The following is a 19,783-nucleotide window of genomic DNA, read 5'->3' as shown; positions in this document are numbered from 1 at the left end:
ATTTAAACCATATAAAAAATGGAGTACATCGAGATGAATTCTACATTTAGTAAGGAATTATAAGCCGAATAAAATAAAAACATCTGCCCTGAAGATAAGGATAGTGCTGACAGATCAACTTCCAGTTCATTGCGTGCCGCATATTTTAAATTATACCAGCCTATGTTAATCCTTTATTTATTGAAATAATTAACCAAGAAACATAATTCTAGTGTTTAGAAAACTTCAAACTAGCATGCTGTCCTATAGTGGAAAAGATCTGCAGCATCACTCTATCTTATTTCTATCTTTAAACAGAAAATGGCAAATTAAAAACCATGAAATATATCTTTAATTTAGGTAAACAATATACATTTTTCTGACATTCAACTTTTTTAATAATTACATCTAAATTTATCTTTCATACACATATCATATGCAGACAGATACTTACAGACAAATGCCCTTCATGATGCTCTGGAAAATATTTATACAAGTATTCAGAAGCAACAAGTTGTAAAACTGTATCACCTAAGAATTCAAGTCTTTGGTTTGAACCTCTGGAAAAGGGGGATAAAAAATTAGTTTGAGGATGTTCTACTATTCAGTGAATTTTTAAAGAGAAATATCATACTTGCATTTTTAATTTAAACAGTTGAACATTTCAACTACCACCTCCCCCCCACACAAAAGTAGGCATCAGTTATATAAAAGAATATAAGAACAGCTTCAATTTAAAAAAAAATATTTATATATACTAACCATTCAAAACACGATGGCCACTCCTACATTGTAAGGATAGCAGTTGTTGGAATGATGCAGATAGCATAGGTCAAGGAGTTGTTTAACAAATATCTCTGAAATAGTGTTCATCATTGGGTGCTCATGAGCTGCAGCTGTTAATATTGGATTGGAGGGAAAGTTCTGTGTATTTTTAAGAAAATATTTGAATTCATTTATAAAAATATGTGTTTAATATTAATCAATTATATATGCTCCATTATTTGTTACAATCTGTTGTCAACTTTCATGTAACCTGTAAATTCCTGTTTTGTAGAAGTTCTCGCTCTTGGAGTTAAAATAGTCAGCAACTGTCTTAGAAACACTTTCAAAAGACTTGAATTTTTTTCCCGTTAGATAATTTTGCAGAGATTTGAACAGGTAATAATCAAATGGTGCAATGTCAGGTGAATACGGTGGGTGACTAAGGACTTCCCATCCTAACGCATTAAGTTTTTGTTGTGCCACTATTGCAGTATGCGGTCGAGCATTATCGTGGTGGAACACTATTCTTTTTCTGGACGCTAATGCTGGCCTTTTTTCTTTGATAGCTGCATTCAATTTATCCAGCTGATTGCAGTACAGATCTGCGTTAATGGTTTTTCCCTGTTTCAGCAACTCATAGTACACTGGACCTTTCCTGTCCCACCACAAACAAAGCAGTACTTTTCGTCGATGGATACTTGGAACTGTTACTGATGATGTTCCTGGTTTGCAGTAAGATTTTTTTTCCTCTTAATATTCTTGTAAAGAATCCACTTTTCATCTCCAGTAACCAGCCTGTCCAAAAATGGCTCCACATTGTATCTAATCAGATGTGATGAACACATTCTTACATGGCCAGACAAATTCTTTTCTGTTAATTCATGTGGAACCCAAACACTTTGCTTTAACACAAACGCAAGAGATTTAATGTAATCTCCAACAGTTTTATGATGAACGCCAAACTCTTCTACAATTTCTCGACTTGTTAAATGTGGATTATTTTCCAACATGGATCGCAAAACATCATTATTGATCTTGGATGGTCGTCCAGATCAATCACTTTCTTGGAGGCTCAGATCCCCGGAATGAAATTTGCTAAACCATCTTTGACAAGTACGAACATTTACAATGTCTTTTCCAAATACCGCACATAAATTCTTACATGCAACCGATGCATTGCTTCCATTTTGGAATTCATACAAAATGCAGTGTCGTAAATGCTCTTTATTTACTGACATGTTTTTCACTTAAAATATCACAAGTAAATGATGAACGGTAAGAAAGAACTCCTTTTTTATTATACAGCAGCTGAAAAATAAAAAAATTTTAAAAAAATAAATCCGAATGACTCACTAGGCAGATTTTTTTTTTATTTACAAGAAAAATCACCTGCCTATTTAAAATACCACAGAACTTTCCCTCTAACCCCTTACTTAAGAAAAATAGAGAAGGATAATGAATCATTATCTCGCTTTGGAAAGGAAAATAGGCAACTGCTGAAGACTAGACTAGTTGAATACAGGTCCAAGAACAAAATTATTTCTTATGCTAGAGGTCAAACTAAAGAGTATGGCCATAGTGTTTTGGCAGATTAGCACACATTTCATAATTTTAGATCAGAATAGATCATATTTATACTCACTAATTACAAAATACAAGCATGAACAAAATTTTGAAATTTTATACTTATTTAGTTTAGGAATAAGTCATTTACACAGATCACAAGTCAGCTATAGTATTTTAATAACTAATATAAATTTTATTTATATATTAACATTATAGTACTAATCTAAATTTTATTTAGTATGGGAACACATCCAGTTTGTTTACATCCAACGAAAGAATATTAGAATATTATCCTTAAATTTTTATCAAGAGTTGGTTTCATTTACAAGTAATGTATGCTAAAAGACTACATTAATTTAATTCAGTACTACGGCACAGAAATAAAACATATTTTTATGACTAATTAATGGTAATTATATTAATAAAAAAAGTTCCTCATCTTTGTTTTGATAACCACAGTAATAATTTAACTTTTTGCCTTTTCTATTATTTTTGAAGCCATTTAAATATATTGTTTAAATTAAAAAATATATATATATATACTTATTTTTTTAAAATGAGTTTCCTGAGAAAGCAGAATATTGTTACACCTTGAAAAAGTCAAATCTCCATCAAATTCTCGCAAAATGCTTTCTTGAAAATTAATGCTTTTGAGATAAATCGCACTTCCAAAACCCAGAATTCAAGCTAGTGCTCTTTGATATTTGTATATATAACAAATGTTTTTCAAACATCTATTATATATATTACAGAGACCTAAAGCTGAATTTTGATTAGTTTCAAAATTCAAGCTGATGCTTTAATAAATGTACAGATTAACAGAAGCACTTTTACAATTGTTATCCATACACATGTTAGTGTCCTAAAGTTACTTTTGCCTGCATTTTCATCCTTTCCCATTTGGGATCGTAACATGTCTTGTCAACACTGCATGACATATTTTTTAACCACCTCATTTTAGACTATTTGTGGGCTTTTCACAAAGCTACACACACAAATGGAAAAGAAATATAAGAAAAAACATTACAGGACACTACTATCTGCTGTAGTTATTGTTAAAAAGCAAACGACAGAAAATTATATTTAAGTGGCTACTTTTAACTTAAAATACTTCAGCTACAGTTCATCAAGCAGTAGCTGTTCTGAACAAAACAGTGTACAAGTAATAGGCATTTTTTTTATATCTTCTGCCTGAACCTTCTGCTGAATTTTACCTATTTTCAAAATCCTAGCTAGTGCTCTTTGATCTATGTACAGAAAACTGCAATTACTTCAACCCAGAAGAAAAAATAGCCCAAAATCAGGTAGCAGAGTTCTGAAATCTGATGATGCATTTAAAGCTGTATCTTTTTCCAGAAACTGGCAACACATAATTATTCCTCGAAATTTTGTTCAAGCATGAAAAATGATTTATGAAATGTAGCAAGTTCAACTTTCTTAAAATAAATAAATTAGTGGTTATTATTTTCTGTTATTAATAACTTAAAACATTTATTTTTGCACTACTTAACAAAGCAGACTTTTGCTGTTCTAATATAATTTTTATAACATATTATCTTTGTTTTTTATTATCTAAAATGAATTTTTTTTTACAACATACAATTTACATATATTATATTTCATCTTATTATTCTGGGCACTGTAAGACAGTCGATAATTATTGAGCTGGACTTGAAGTGAGAAGATCTATTTCTGTTATAATGCAATTTTTAGATGCCCCGCCATCTGAGAAACAAAATTTCAGAGAAGGAAACCGAGTTGAGAAACTAGAAACAAAAATTAATAAATAAAACTTACAGTGTGAGATTATTGTAGCCTAAACTACGATGTGTCAAGGCTCTGGCAAGAAGACGTATATGTGTGAATTCAATGCCAATCTCTTCCTCAAATTTGTTCAATTTCTGAAAAACAGAAAAAAAATATTTACTCATGAAATGAAAGAAAAACACATAAAAGTAAATTTAAAATTAAGCAAAAATCTTAGCTTGGTGTATGCCAAATTAAGGTTGCTTTTTTGCCTAAATAATTAGAAAGTGGTTTTTTTTTTTTTTTTTTTTTTTTTTTTTTTTTTTTTTTTTAATATTTGAAAACATTTCAATTCCACCCTTGTTCTTTGATATTTAAGCCTACCAGGAATAATCAAATAATTATATAACAACAAAATTTTAGCTTAACTTACAATGCTCCAAACTGAGTAATGTCATGAATTTTTCTTTGACGGATATTTCATTTCTTGTAATTAATATTTGTTATACATAGCACATTTTTCAGAAATATAAATAAGCATTTTAAAATAAATTTGAAAGAATGGCATAATAAAAAATTACTTCATAAAGAATAAATGTTTAAATATCTTTGCATTTCAGTGCTTTAAAAAAAACTCTAACGCAAATTGTTCTTACGGTCCTGGCTTTTAAGTGATTTTAATTAATTATATTCTTCAACCTCTTGATGATCATTAATGAGCTTAGCTCACATTCCAGTTATGCACTGGAGTGAGTGCAAAAACACAGCTCACATTACTAATTTACAAGTGACAGATATCGCAACTATTTGGGTAGAAAGAATTGCTTAATCTCCCAACCACCAAAAGGTTAGGCAATAGAGGAAAATGCAAGTAAAAATCAAATGAAAAATGCTAGTGTTGTATTCGTAATGATAAATACAAAATATGTAGCACTTCTTGAATATATAAAGTAATGCAAATGCATACCAGTCATTCACTGTTTAACATATTACTTTTGTAATTAAAATTCTAATAATTAAAATTTATTAACATTTTAAACTTTTTAATGAAAATATGGGAAACAGAAAGTAAAAAGGTCAAATTAATTTAAAAGTAGTACAATAGAAGTCCAGAAATCCGCAAAGCTTGGGACCAGAGGTTGTGCAGATTTCAGGACAGAAAAGATAAATCTTAATATTAGACTCAAAGTGCAAAATAAATAAGGTATACTAGATACATTTAATTAAATTATATATAAATTATTGAAATAATTTATTATATGCATTAAATTATTATTACATATATACACTGATTATATTATTCATTGTATTATATGTACACAGCATCCAGGTTTGCCGATTTCCCCTCATGCAAAGATTTCCGATTTCGAATTCCGGTGTTAGAATCACTGTTGCTGTAAAATTTCAACAGCTTTTCTTTATTTTTCCGTATATCATACACAACTGTGTCACAATTCCATATGATTCTGCTATAAACCGAGGAGTGGAACCTGCCTCCATCTTTTGAAGAATTTGCACTTTTTGCATTACCATCAAATGCAGCATGTTTATGTTTTTCAATGTTGCAAGCAGTAAAATCATGAGTGTGTTTCTTATCTGTCATTGTATTAAAAAGAGCTGAAATTTAAAATATTCTTAATTTATCCACAGAATATGCGGATAAAAAAAAAGGCAGCACTAAATAATCTCATGAAATAACAAAGCTCAGAAAATACAACGTGAATCGTGAACTAAAACAAAGAGTTGAGTGAATCATCTGCTTTTTTACCTCGATGCAGATTAGAGGGGAAAAAACTTTTAATCATGATGTCAATAATTTGGTATTTCCGTTATGACTCATTATTAGTCAGTAATTATGACGTCATTATTCGGTAAGCATTTTCAATTTGATATTTCGTACACAATGTTGCGGTTTCCGGAACCTATAAACTGAATGTTTATATTTTGAGAGGCAACGCGGATTTCAGATTGGCGGATTTTTGGTATTTGACTGTAGTAATTAGTTTATTATGAATTACTGCTTACAACAAATTTTGAAAAGCTTGAAAAATTAACATAACAGAATTCATTAGTTACATGCAGCCCTGGAAATTACAAATAAATAAATAAAAATAAAATTAAAAAAAAATATTAAACATTTCTTGTAATTATTAAAGTAATTCAGAACTGCCATATTTAAGGTCAATGCACTTAAATAAAAAATGCATTCAAATATTTAAACATATGTGCTACTTTTAAAGTGCATAATTCAATTATTTCATAGAATGCCTAGCTATTTCATGAAATAACTGATCAAGTCAGTTAAAGTATCAATAAATTATCAATATAATACTTTAACTATTAATTTCATAGAATAACTAATTGCTCTATAAATTAATTATTGGTAGATAATTAAAATATAAAAAAATACTTAGCTGAGTTATACTGCATATAAAATGTTATTTGTATATAGACACAATAAAACCATTACAACAAGGACAAATTTGTCACAACAGGGATTACTAAATGGCACTTGAAATTGCACAGAACATTTCTTCTAAAACAAATACATTTTTCACTGAAACTGCATTTTACATGAACATTTTTTTAAATGCCTGACCAGTATCTAAATATTGTGCTGTAAAAATTGATTGAAACGATTTCTAGAACATTTGGCACTTTTTCAATCTTAATTAGTTTTCTTAAGGGATGTTGAACTAATCGAGAATACAGCTCTTTTATGTGACCCTTTCTTATTCCTAGTTGAAAATAATTTTTATTCAGTTATTTTCATGATAACAACTAATATAAATCTGACATCACCTCATCCTCTGTAAACTTCAGGTACTGGGATTGTAAGCCCCACAAAGGCTTCAAAATGAGATTAATCTGACATTAATTTCATCCTAGCTTGAATTTCCACATATTACTCAGAGTTTTCTCTTTCCCTTTGAATATTTATTTTATTTCTTATCTTCTGTACTTTTTCTAATCTGTATTTCTTCTAATCCTTTTTTTTTTGTACAGTTGCATCTTCCAAAACACAGTCTTCTAAACATAGTATGTCAACAGGCTTATTCACATCACTGTATTCTTATGAACAAATTATACATACTTCACTAATGGCATTATTTAACCTTGTTTTTCCAGATCCTCTTCTGAGATAATGAATGGTGACTACAGATGCTCAGAGAGTTTGATGCGAAAAAAGATTACACTACAGTAATATCTCTGTATTAAGTTATGCAAATTACCATTAATTACAAAAATATTGTGTGTGAATGATTGAATTTGGAACTTTAACGAAAATCATCCTATATATCCCAGTATAGTAACTAATACTAACTTGTGGGATGAAACATGTTGGTTAGTTATGACCTGTCATTGTTCCATAAAATAACTAGTTAAAGTATGGAATTAGAATTTATTACACACTTTAATTGACTTGATCAGATATTTAAAGAAATAACTATGTATTCAATGAAATTATGGATTTCATACTTTTCCTATAATACATAGATGCTGTAACTGCACTTAAAAAAAGAAGGAAATTTTACAATACCTGCAGTAAAGGAACAGATGCCAACCACTTTCGATCACCACCAGGCTCTTGTTCCTGAAAAATGAGTTCAGAAAATAATGATTGAATATTATTATCAAAATAAAAGCATATATGAGTATATTTATATACATACATATATATGATGATAGCAGTATGGTTACGACAAAGATGCAGCCATAGCCAACTGATACACTTCTTTATTCTTAGCATCACATTCTTGCAAACATAGACAGCTAAATTGACAAATTATTTATCATTTCGTAATTATAAGCATAATTTTACAAGATCTCAGGAAAAGGACTCAGCCATTTTTTTCTGTATGGGATATTTTTTTGTCACTGATAATGAAATGATTAAAATATGGGTCAGCCTTTCGTAGTGTCAAAAGAGAAAGGCAAATGATTCAGTTTGGTGCATGCTCTAGGCCAGAGGTCGGCAACCTATGACCCGTTGGTCACCAAGTGACCCATTTGGTAATTTCAAGTGACCCACTTTAGTTCTGAAAATAAAGTATAAGATATACAAACATTTTTTTTTTTTCCCCAAAAAATTTTTGTTGCAAAGTTATGAACGTACCAAATTTGAATCCAGTATAACATATAGAAATATCAGTTAAAAGCCCACCCCCGCCTGACTGGATATGGAATCGGCTGATAGTATGCGGAATGCAGCGACATTGTCTGAACAAATTGTACCATTTCTGGATGCGCGCCCCACCCCTGCCTGACTGGATATGGAATCGGCCGATAGTATGCGGAATGCAGCGACATTGTCTGAACAAACTGTACCATTCCTGGATGCATGTTTCGTTATCTCAGTTATATGTCAGTTATAGTTATAGCACGTGTAGTACAGTAGCACAATAATATTGACCTAGTGAAATAAATATTATTATTTAAAAAAATTACCATGAACAAACAAAAAGCAAAAAAGAGATTATTTCAAGATGCGCGGACAGAAAAGTATGGGTGTATCAAAAATGGTGACAAATTGATATGTACTTTATCTACAGATATAATTACCGCCAGGACTTAAAATATTGAGCGACACTTTTCTTCAAAACATAAAGATGTGAGTGAAATGGCAAATGAAGATAAATATGAATACATTGCTAAACATGTATTAAATTTTGGAAAACAAAATAAATTCTTAAAGTGTTTTGTTACCAACAACAATCACGTTACGTCTGCCAGCTTTGTTGCAGCTCTTAGCATTGGTACCAACAGAAAACCATTTACAGACGGCGAGTTTTTGAAAAACGCATTCATAAATTGTTCCGAATACTTATTTAATGACTTCACAAATAAAAAACAAATAATTGAGAAAATCAAAGAAATGCCACTGTCAGCTAGAACAGTCCAGTGTCGCATTGAAGATATGGCCAAGAATATTATTGAACAGGTCAAAATGATTTGTTATCTTGTGACATAATTAGCATTGCAGTTGACGAAAGTACCGACATAAATAGTATTGATAGGCTTGCAATAATTATTAGATTTGCATCAATAAATAGCTCGAATGTCAATGAAGAACTATGCGTTCTTGCTTCAATGAATGACACCACCAAAGGCACTGATATTTTTCGTCAAGTACAAGAGTTTACAAATTTCAAAAATGGGCAAGTATTGGATTTAAAAAGTAAATTGTTTTCCATAACAACTGACGGTGCTCCAAGCATGAGAGGAAAAACTGTTGGATTTGTAAAACTAATGGAAAATAAACTGGGCCATTCACTTTTATCGTTTCATTGTATCATACATGAAGAAAATTTATTTGCAAAGCCATCTGCCGTTCACTTTTATTGTTTCATTGTATCATACATGAAGAAAATTTATTTACAAAGCCATCTACACAACTTACGGATGTAATGGAAAAAGTTGTTAAGATCGTAAACATGATAATAGCACGATCAGCATTAATACACAGGCGCTTTAAAGCTTTTTTGGAGGAAATTGAATCAAAATATGGAAATTTGTTATTACATTCTGAAATACGATGGTTAAGTCGAGGCAAAGTTCTTAATAGATTTGTAGAGTGCTTAGATGATATACAAATATTGCTTCACGAAATCGGTGAAAATGATCTCGAACTCAGTGATAAACAATGGTTTTTAAGACTTTTGTTCTTGACAGACATAATGAACCAATATAATGATATCAACGTACTTCAAGGAAATAACCACACAATTTAAAAAATGTATGAGGAATGGAAGAGTTTTACTTCAAAATTGATATTATTTGAAACTGACATAAAAACTAAAAAATTTCATTTCTTTCCCTTGTTAAAAAGGGAACATGAAAAAGAAAATATCGATGAACGCAATCTAAATATGTTCGAAACTTGGATTTCGGTCATTAAAAGTGAATATGAAAGTCGGTTTCAAAGTCTTAAGAAGCATGGAGAAATGTTTACATTTATAATAAAGCCTGATGAAATAGAAGAAAATATTATAAATTTGCAGTATTTTAAATATCTAAGAATTGACAATGTTAGTTTAGAAATGATTGGTTTTAAAAGTTCAACATTATGGACAGATAAATTCAAGAAATTGCGGAACGATTTGGAAAACACAGAAGATAATCATTTTCCCATGATATCAACATGTTGGGCATCACTTCCTACGAGGTTTTCATCATTAAAAAAAATTGCCTTTGCCATTTTGTCCACATTCGGGTCCACTTATAAATGTGAGCAAATATTTTCACAAATGAAATTTATTTTAAGCAAGAACAGGAGCCGGTTAACTATTGAAAATTCAGATGCTTGTGTTCGACTTAAAACGACTAACTATAAACCAGACTTGACTAAATTGACGTCACAAGTTCAACATCAGGGGAGCCATTGATATTGTATAGAAAATTTATAAATAAAGTTTATTCAACTATGTTTGTAATTATTTTCTTAATAAAATATATCTTATTATTTACTAAAATGCTGTTTTAATACGAAAATATCTTTGACCCAAACGTCTCTTTAATACTCGCATTTTGGTTGATTTTGACCCGCGGCCAAAAAAGGTTGCCAACCCCTGCTCTAGGCTGAGAGCTGAGGAGTACCTAAATTCCCTTTTCATTAATCTTTCCAAGTTCATGCAAGTGGCTTGTTGTAAGTGTGTGACAGACACCCTTTACATGATGGCCATTTCATGATTGGGTATTCTGAAATCAGCGTTAACTGTAGCTACCAGCTGATCACTATCTGCATCTGATGGCCTGTCACATTTTGGAAGATTAGTGATACCATAATTATCTGACCTGAAGTATTTGAACCAATGCCAAACTTGATGCCCATCAAAGATATTACACACATCATGGATGTTTCTAAAAGCTTGTGAAACAGCATTGTTAAATGAAAACTCATACATTAAGTAACATGTTACACAAACCATGCCACTTTCTATTATGAAAAGAAAATTAACAAACTCTTCTTTTAATTAAAAAAAATCAGGTTTATTTTAAAGTCTAATAATTACATTATTCTAAGATATACTTTTAGATTTTCAAACACTGACTGACAATGTTTAATATACATTAAGACTTTTGATTATAATTACTTTCTAACAACTTCATAAATTAAATTAATTCACTTAGTCCTGCACAAAAGTATGCCCCCCTACTTAAGCAGGCAGCCCATAAGTGCTTTGCTACATTCATCAAAACGGGGGAAAAAAAGAAAGAAAGAAAATTTAGATGTAATGGAAAATTTAGATTAAATAATAATAATAAATATAATGAGTTATGCAATTTCTTTAGATATTTCTATACTCAGCAAGAAATGAGCTAAAAGCCTTGAATAAGAAAGTTTCCTAATTGTTAAATTTGTTTTCACTTAATGATAAACAAAATAAAAAAAAAGAGTTTAGATTTACACAATATCTCAGTAGTTAAATACTCCATGAAAAATTTAATACTGTAAGTATGTTTTAGCCCAAAGGGCGTTAGCCTAGAAGGGCTATTAATTTCTTCACTATAAATGTCAGTTCACTTTTCAAATTGTTGCCACTAAATATTGAAGCCTAGTGTAATATTTAAAGAAATCAAAGAACCTGCATAAATGTATATATGTTTCTTGCATTGCGATAAAACAACGGTATATAGAGCCATAAAATTTTGAATAATGTAACCTTCAAATGAATATGGGCATCTAGAAGGCCAAATTTGGAATCTGAAATTTGTTTTATTGTCGATTTCATATTTTGTTACACTTTAACGAATTTTTGATTAACAAATTCAATGATTTCAAAGTGAGCACTGGAAATGCTGTACGATCAAAAAAAAAAAAAAAAAAAAAACTTCAGTGAGCGAGACTATATTGGAATTTCTAAAGACATGCTCATTTTAAAATTATTTTGCGATATTGCTGTTTAATTGAACTTTATGGTTTAAATGCGAAGAATATATACTATTTAATACAAAAAAGCAGCACACAAAATGTTAAAAAATTCCCCTCTGGGCATAATGTAAAATCTGAAAACTTTCAGTATTTTTGTTTTTTGTTGTTGCTTACCTGAAGCGGATGAGGAGGATAATTCTGCCAAACTTCATAAAGCTCTGGTTCAGTAAACAAGGTTTGGGAGAAAACTCGGTCTGCCACTTCAATCCCATCATCCAGAAATAAAGCACCTGAAAAAAGCAGATACCAGTTTTTATAAGCAAAAGAAATTTTTTGTTTGTTGATAAAACTATAAAACATTTAATATATTCTCTTTTTTCCCCAATATAAAAAGCTGTGTGGAGGAGGAGGAATGACATCACAATTACAAAAGCATAATATTTCATTCTTAATAGCTTGCATTATACAGAGTGACATTTTATGAATTTTTCTAGCATTTAATAGCAACTATTGTATTTTCAGAAATGAACTTCTCTTACTATAAAAACATGAAAAATTTACATATCTCGTTAGTCCATATTTAATGATGTTGTTGTCTTATTCTTATCCAAGATGCTCTTTACATTAACCACTCAAATAACAAATATGATTATTTATGTATTTTGAGATAGAAAACAAGATATATTTTAATACCAGGTAAGTTTAAGTTATTTAATTCGGGAAAAACACTGAAGTGCTATTTACCTTAAAAAGGATTCTTTTGATTAGTATTTTCTGAGGAAGATGGGCTTGTATTCAGGTTACATAAAGAAATAATGTAGTCGGATACACTAGTCATCAAGAATCACAATTCATTACTGAAATTGTTGCTGTCTTATCTTAACCATTAAGTGTTTTGGCCTTTTAACAACAGGAGAAAATTAAAATAACCACATTTTTACAAACAAGATGCAGAGAAAAAAAATTCTTAAGTAAGAAAAATTAAAAATGATTTCCATTGTTAACCCTTCTAGGATACGATATGCAACATGGTAACAGATAAGCTCTTTGAGGAAATTAATAAAACTTTTCTCAATATATTTAACTTACAGTGGCAAGAAAGAAAAACAAAATAAGAAAACTTTGAGACTAACTGATCTAATATACTGCAAGAATATATATAGAATATAGAAGTTAAATTTGATTTACATATTGTAAATGAACCAATGATTTAAGATAGATGTTAAGATGTATTAGAGTTTCATAATTACCTTTACATGTAGTTAAATTGTGTTTAATACATACTCACCCATAAGAGCTTCAAAGCAATTAGCCATTGCATGTCTTAACTCCAAATCGTGGCATAAGTCGGAACCATGTGCATACAACATGAATTTTTCCAGCTGAAGTTTCTGATAAGGCATAAATAAAATGCAAGATTAAGAATGATAAAAGCAAATTTAATTTAATTAATAAAGTAATTGAAGAGAAATATAATTGGGAAAAACCCTTCGCTCATAAAATGCAGGCTTTATCAAATATGTACTGTAGACTTTTTCAAGAATTGAATTTACTATAAAAATCTCCAGAAAAACTTCTATTTAAAATTTAGCATAAACATATAGGATGAAGCTAAATGTTATTCACATACATAAAGAGCAAACAATAAAATTAAAATAGCAGATTTTGAATAGGAACCCATGGTTTCTGAAGTAATCCTGAGCCAGTTGAAACTTCTAAACATACACTACCCGATACTGAAAATGCAATACCAAGAAGGAGTGGCCAGCAAGTGATGAAACTTGGCAAACAGAGGGATTGGATTGGATTATTCAATTATGGCAAAGCACACGAGGACTATCTGCCTAAAGGGAGGGATGCCTTCATGGAGGACTTTCTAAGGGAAACTGGCTCGTATACACGTTACACATGGGGAAAACCACGAAAACGCGCATGCAGCCAGCCCGTTCGCGGGATTCGAACCTCAGACCGAACTACCAGTGTTCAGCGTCTTTACCGCTCGGCCGCTGGTGGGCTGGCAAACAGAGGGAAACGGGAATGAAGAACAAGTAATCTTTATTTCAAAATGATAGGCATAATACACACTGAAAACAGCGTCAGCTCAGTAGGTTGCAGGACCAACTTGGACAGCAATACATGAAGCAATATGTATTGGTATAGAGTCAATGAGACTACGGATGGTGTTCTGAGGAATGGCTCTCCATTTCCTGATAATCATTTGCCACAGTTCGTCTTCTGAATGCAGCAATGACAGGGTCTGCAAATGGTGCCCAATTACATCCCAAATGTGCTCGATTGGTGAGAGATCAGGAAAGAACAGTGGCCATGGAAGCATCTGTACACCTTGGCAGAGCACACTGGCTGATACGAGCAGTGTGTGGTTAGGCATTATCCTGCCGATAAAGGGCATTCAGCACTCCCTGAAGGTAGGGGAGCGTCACCAGCCTCAGCACATCATCCACATATCGTTGGACCTGGGCCCTCATAATGCCCTGAATATGAACTAGAGGTGACATGGAATCATATGCAATTGTACCCCATACCATGATGCAGCATTGTCGAGCGGTGGGAGAGTTTCACAATCGCTGCCGGATTAGACATGAAACAGAAATGTAACTCATTTGAGAACACAACCCTGCGCCATTCTGTAGTCCACATCACTTGAACACGGCACCATTGCAGATTGCCTATGATGCGGGGTCAATGGCAGTCTTCTTAACGTACACCACAAATGCAGGCCACTAGGCACCAATCAACAGCAAATGGTTCTGGTTCATATGGGAACACCAAGGGTGTCTTGAACATGCTGCAGAATAGAAGTAGAAGTGGCTTGCAGCTGCACCACCGTTTGTTAGAGGATGCGACATCACTCTTGCTGCAATGGCACCCCTTGAACTTGCCATGTTTACTTGTTCTAACCATCGTTGCTATAGCCACTCCACTGTGGGTGCATACAGATGTGTGTCAGCTGAGGCTTGCAGTATTGACCAACCCTTCCTTCTCAGTCTGTACACCATGCTCCTTGTAAAATCGTCTGTCTGCTGGAATTTCCTCCATTGACAAAGACCTGGCATTCTCTGCCATACTTGCCAACCTATGACACTCAAAAATCAGGAGTTTTTTTAAAAAAACAGGAGATTTTTCTCAATGTTAAAAAGACTTTTTAAATGATAAAAATATAGTTTTTAAAAATGAATTAACTTTAAATAGTAACTAATTCTTAAATGCAAGCAACAAAAAAAAAAAAAAAAAAAAAAAAAAAAAAAAAAAAAAAAGAAACCTTACACATAAAAAACATTTTTATTACTTGCATCGTTTAAGGAAAAAAAAAAAAAGACACTTTAGTTTTCGTACAAATGTTATAAACAGTGGCAAATTTTGCTTTCTTTAAGAAAGAAACTTCATAATTTTGTTAATAAAAGTTTTTCGAATGTGTCATCACTAATATTAGATCTAAATTTAGTCCTCGTTTTCGCAACACTGAAAATCCTCTCACACTCTGCATTACTATAGGGAGCTGTCAAGATGGTAACACAATTCTAGACAGTTCACTATATTTTACAGTTCCATCAGCACCTTTCACTTTTCCAATTAAACTCCACTGGGTGTCAATCCTAGCTGATTTTATAACTTCATCCAAGTTTTCTAATTGTAAACTGCTGTTATGCAGCTGTTACAATTAGAAAACTTGAATGAAGACTTGGATGGATTGTTTCAATTTTTCCTTCCTTTTAGAACTCCTTTCAAGATAATAATAAATATCAACGATGTGTTCATCCACATTTATGGGTAAAGAAGCTGCCCCTTTTTCAGCTGCTAAATTTAAGAGGTGACACGTGCACCTCATAATCTGAAAATCTGAATTTTCCTTTTCTTAAGATGCCTGCAACACCAGTCTTCCAAGCCTACCAATACTGGTGCATTATCGGCACCAAGTGCTAAGCAATTATCCAGAGGGCCTGCATTTTCTTTTAAAGTTTTAATAATTAGCTGTGCTATATTAAAGCCTGTCAAATGTCCTTCTAAAGTAGGAACATAAAGTAAACTGCACTCAATTTCTGAAGACTCTGGATCAAAAAAAGAAACAATTGGATACAGTTTTGAATCGGTATTATTACTTCCATCCGTAGAGAGGCAGAAAGGAGCTGTTTTAATGCTATCAATAACTGAAGATTTATTTTTCAAACCCATTTCTTTAACAATTGATCCTGTTTTGATTCTTGGACCTTGAGTATTTTTTAGCGATTTCACTATCGGGAAACATTTTTCTAAATAAAGCTGCAGCGTGATCCGATGCATTCAGTGGCAGGATGTGCTCCAGTAAAAAGGCAGAGAACAGACATTCTGCATTAATCACTTTTTGGTCCTTTGTTTCCGAAGAAAAATTTAATTTTCCGTTTTTTTAAAAACAACTCATGTTATCCTTGTGTTTTTGCGTACGTTCATGTTTGAGAACATCCGCCCTTCCACCATGCGAAATCGAAAAATCGCAACGACGGGTGGTACACATCGCAAATTTATTACATTTCTTTGAGGAAATAATGGAATGAAAGTGAACTGTGTACGATTTTTGAAACGTACACGAGTATTTCACTTTCTCGCAGACGTAGCAAAAGATGATAATTTCTAAAACTATTTCCCTAAGGCACGTGTACTCACACAACTCTGGACAAAATGAAAGAAATAACTAAAGCACGTCCAAATAACAACTTACTTTGTCCTCATTGGCTAATATATGCCAGCTGACACGCAGTGGAGCTCGAAGCCCATTGGAGAACTGGAGAATGACATTTCTGGATACGTATAATGCTGTCACTCACAAAGCAGAAGCTATCTGATTAGCAAGGTTTTGTTTTAGATATAATGTAGAATAATTCAATTGCTTTCAGACATCCAAAAGCACTTTGTTTTTATTCATATAACAAAGTATTAAGCCAAGTTTCATAAAAGTCGTGAGAAATTTTAAGAATAAGAAAAAGTCGGGAGAAATATATCATAAATCGGGTTGGCGGGAGAGCGGTCGAAAAGCGGGAGTCTCCCGCTTAAATCGGGAGAGTTGGCAACTCTGCTCTGCTATTACACACATCCTCTGAAACAAGAACAAATTTCCTATGACGATTTTCATAGAGAAATAATGGCATGAAAATTGAACATTCTGCAGGTTCTTTTCCTTAAATCTTCTTCAACGTGTGGAGAGCTGAACATTTCGTATCATTCGCATAACTCAGTGATGTGTGTCTACCTTGAAATTTGCATAATTTCTGGGCCACTCACTCTTGATGTTGCATTTTCAATGTCGGGAAATTAAAGGATGGCAGTAATTATACTACTCAAAAAGGCACTTTGACTACATTCGTATATACGTATATTTGGTCTACCGGAAAGTTCTGTCCATTTTATGACAACAGTTTTCGACACATAAGCATGTGTTTATTTGACGCATGTTTGGCTCTCTATTTTTATCGCTTAATATATAGATACTGATGTAGCAAATTAATTAAACCAAAGTTGATTCAGGTTAGTCTTAAGTGTGAAGCGATAGTGTACCCATGACAACTAATAAAGTTCATTTACGCCACTGGTATTTTATACGAATTTCAAAAAGGATGAAATACTACAGAAGCATGTAGAAAATTATTGGAAGTGTTTGGGGAAGGCACAGTTTCTGATGGAACATGCAGAAGATGGTTAAAATAATTTAAAACAGGTCATTTTGACCTTTCTGATAAGCCACGTTCTGGGTGACCATCGTTGATCGGCGAGAGTGTTGTTATGACCCTGTTGGATCAAGATCCTTTTCTGACAACATCGGAGATCGCTGAAAGGCTTAATTCCACTCAGCAAAACATTTCGGACCATATAAGGAAGGTAGGATTGTGTGGAAATTTTCAAAATAGGTGGTACATGAATTAAGTCAGAAGAATTTGGATGACCGAGTTGTCATATGCACATCGCTGCATCCTCGGAACAAAATCGAGCCCTTCTTGAATCGGATGAAAAGTGGATTACCTACAAAAACATCATAAGGAAAATGGCATATAGTGAACCTGGAAAACCTAGTCCTTCCACCTCTAAAACCAAATTTAACTCTGAATAAGAGAACGTTGTGTGTATAGTGGGACATTCGAGGACGAATACATTATGAGCTTTTAAAACCGAACGAATAGCTCACTATGGAGAAGTATTGTCAGCAACTGGATAATTTAAAGACAGCAGGCCAAAAAAAAGGGGCCGGCGATGTTCAATAGGAAGGACATCATACTGCACCATGATAATACTACGCCACATTCTAATTTGGGAACTCGTTAAAAAATTGCAGAACGGGAAATTCTGGCCCATCCACCATATTCACATAATAATACTGGTTCAATTTTTCACATCAAAAGATACAACATTTTTCAAAAATGTGATATACAAATTGCCATCAGGCTGGCAAGAATTCATTAATAATAATGGCAATTATATTATTTAATTAAGTTTATTGACTGTAAGGGAAATTTGTATTTTGTTTTATTCCAAAAATGAACAGAACTTCCTGGTAGACCGAATATATATATATACATAGTTGCCAACTTTCCCGATTTTCGACCGCTCTCCCGCCAACCCGATTTACAATATATTTCTCCCGACTTTTTCTTATTCTTAATATTTCTCACAATTTTTATGGAACTTGGCTTAATACTTCGTTATATGAACCAAAAAAAAAAAAAGTGATTTTGGACGTCTGAAAGCAACTGAATTTTCTCTAGATTATATCTAAAATAAAACCTTGCAAATCAGATGAGAATTTCTGCTTTGTGAGTGACAGCATATGTATCCAGAAACGTCGTTCGCCAGTTCTCCAATGGGCATCGAGCTCCACTGCGTGTCATCTGGCATATATTAGCCAATGAGCACAAAGCAAGCTCAAGGCCGTTTCAAAGAAGATTCTTTGGCCGTTGGGCCGTTATTTGGATGTTCTTTCGTTATTTCATTCATCTTGTCCTGAGTTATATGAGTACACGTGCCTTTGGGAAATAGTTTTAGAAATTATCGTCTTTTGTTATGTATGCGAGAAAGGTGAAATACTCGTGCACGTTTCAAAAATCGTACACAGTTGACTTTCCTTCCATTATTTCTTCAAGGAAATGTAATAAATTTGCGATGTGTACCATCTGTCGTTGCGATTTTTCGATTTCGCATGGTGGAAGGGCAGATGTTTTCAAACATATGCGTACACAAAAACACAAGGACAACATGAGTTATTTTGAAGAAAACGAAAAATTAAATTTTTCTTCGGAAACAAAACACCAAAAAGTGATTAATGCAGAATGTCTGTTCTCTGCCTTTTTACTGGAGCACAACCTGCCACTGAATGCATCGGATCACGCTGCAGCTTTATTTAGAAAAATGTTTCCCGATAGTGAAATCGCTAAGAAATACTCAAGTGCAAGGACCAAAACAGGTGCAATTGTTAAAGAAATGGGTTTGAAAAATAAATCTTCAGTTATTGATTGCATTAAAACAGCTCCGTTCTGCCTCTCTATGGATGGAAGCAATAATACCGATTCAAAACTGTATCCAATTGTTGTTCCTTTTTTTAATCCAAAGTCTTCAGAAATTGAGTGCAGTTTACTTTCTGTCCCCACTTTAGAAGGACATTCGACAGGCTTTAATATAGCACAGCTAATTATTAAAACTTTAAAAGAAAATGCAGGCCCTCTGGATAATTGCTTAGCACTTGGTGCTGATAATGCACCAGTATTGGTAGGCTTGGAAGACTGGTGTTGCAGGCATCTTAAGAAAGGCAAATTCAGATTTGCAGATAATGAGGTGCACCTGTCACCTCTTAAATTTAGCAGCTGAAAAAGGGGC

At 32.6% G+C, this 19,783-nt stretch overlaps 1 protein-coding gene across 5 annotated transcripts in view; it reads right to left on the bottom strand.

Annotated features, from left to right (window-relative positions):
- drosha (ribonuclease 3 drosha) overlaps positions 1-19,783 on the bottom strand; it is a 144,633-nt gene that overhangs the window by 28,487 nt on the left and 96,363 nt on the right. For all 5 annotated transcript variants that reach the window (XM_085821014.1, XM_085821018.1, XM_085821017.1 and 2 more), the window contains 5 exons: positions 13,218-13,320; positions 12,104-12,219; positions 7,598-7,651; positions 4,108-4,211; positions 434-539 (listed from right to left, as the gene is read on the bottom strand). In XM_085821014.1, the coding sequence (XP_085677140.1) occupies positions 434-539; positions 4,108-4,211; positions 7,598-7,651; positions 12,104-12,219; positions 13,218-13,320 (483 nt within the window). The remainder of the gene's footprint in view (positions 1-433; positions 540-4,107; positions 4,212-7,597; positions 7,652-12,103; positions 12,220-13,217; positions 13,321-19,783) is intronic.

Source organism: Stegodyphus dumicola, chromosome 7, assembly GCF_044657685.1.
Source record: "Stegodyphus dumicola isolate Sdum_Otavi_A_Nest chromosome 7, ASM4465768v1".
Lineage (NCBI taxonomy): Eukaryota > Metazoa > Arthropoda > Arachnida > Araneae > Eresidae > Stegodyphus > Stegodyphus dumicola.
Note: the sequence above shows the minus strand (reverse complement) of the source record. Positions and strands in the feature narration are given on the sequence as shown.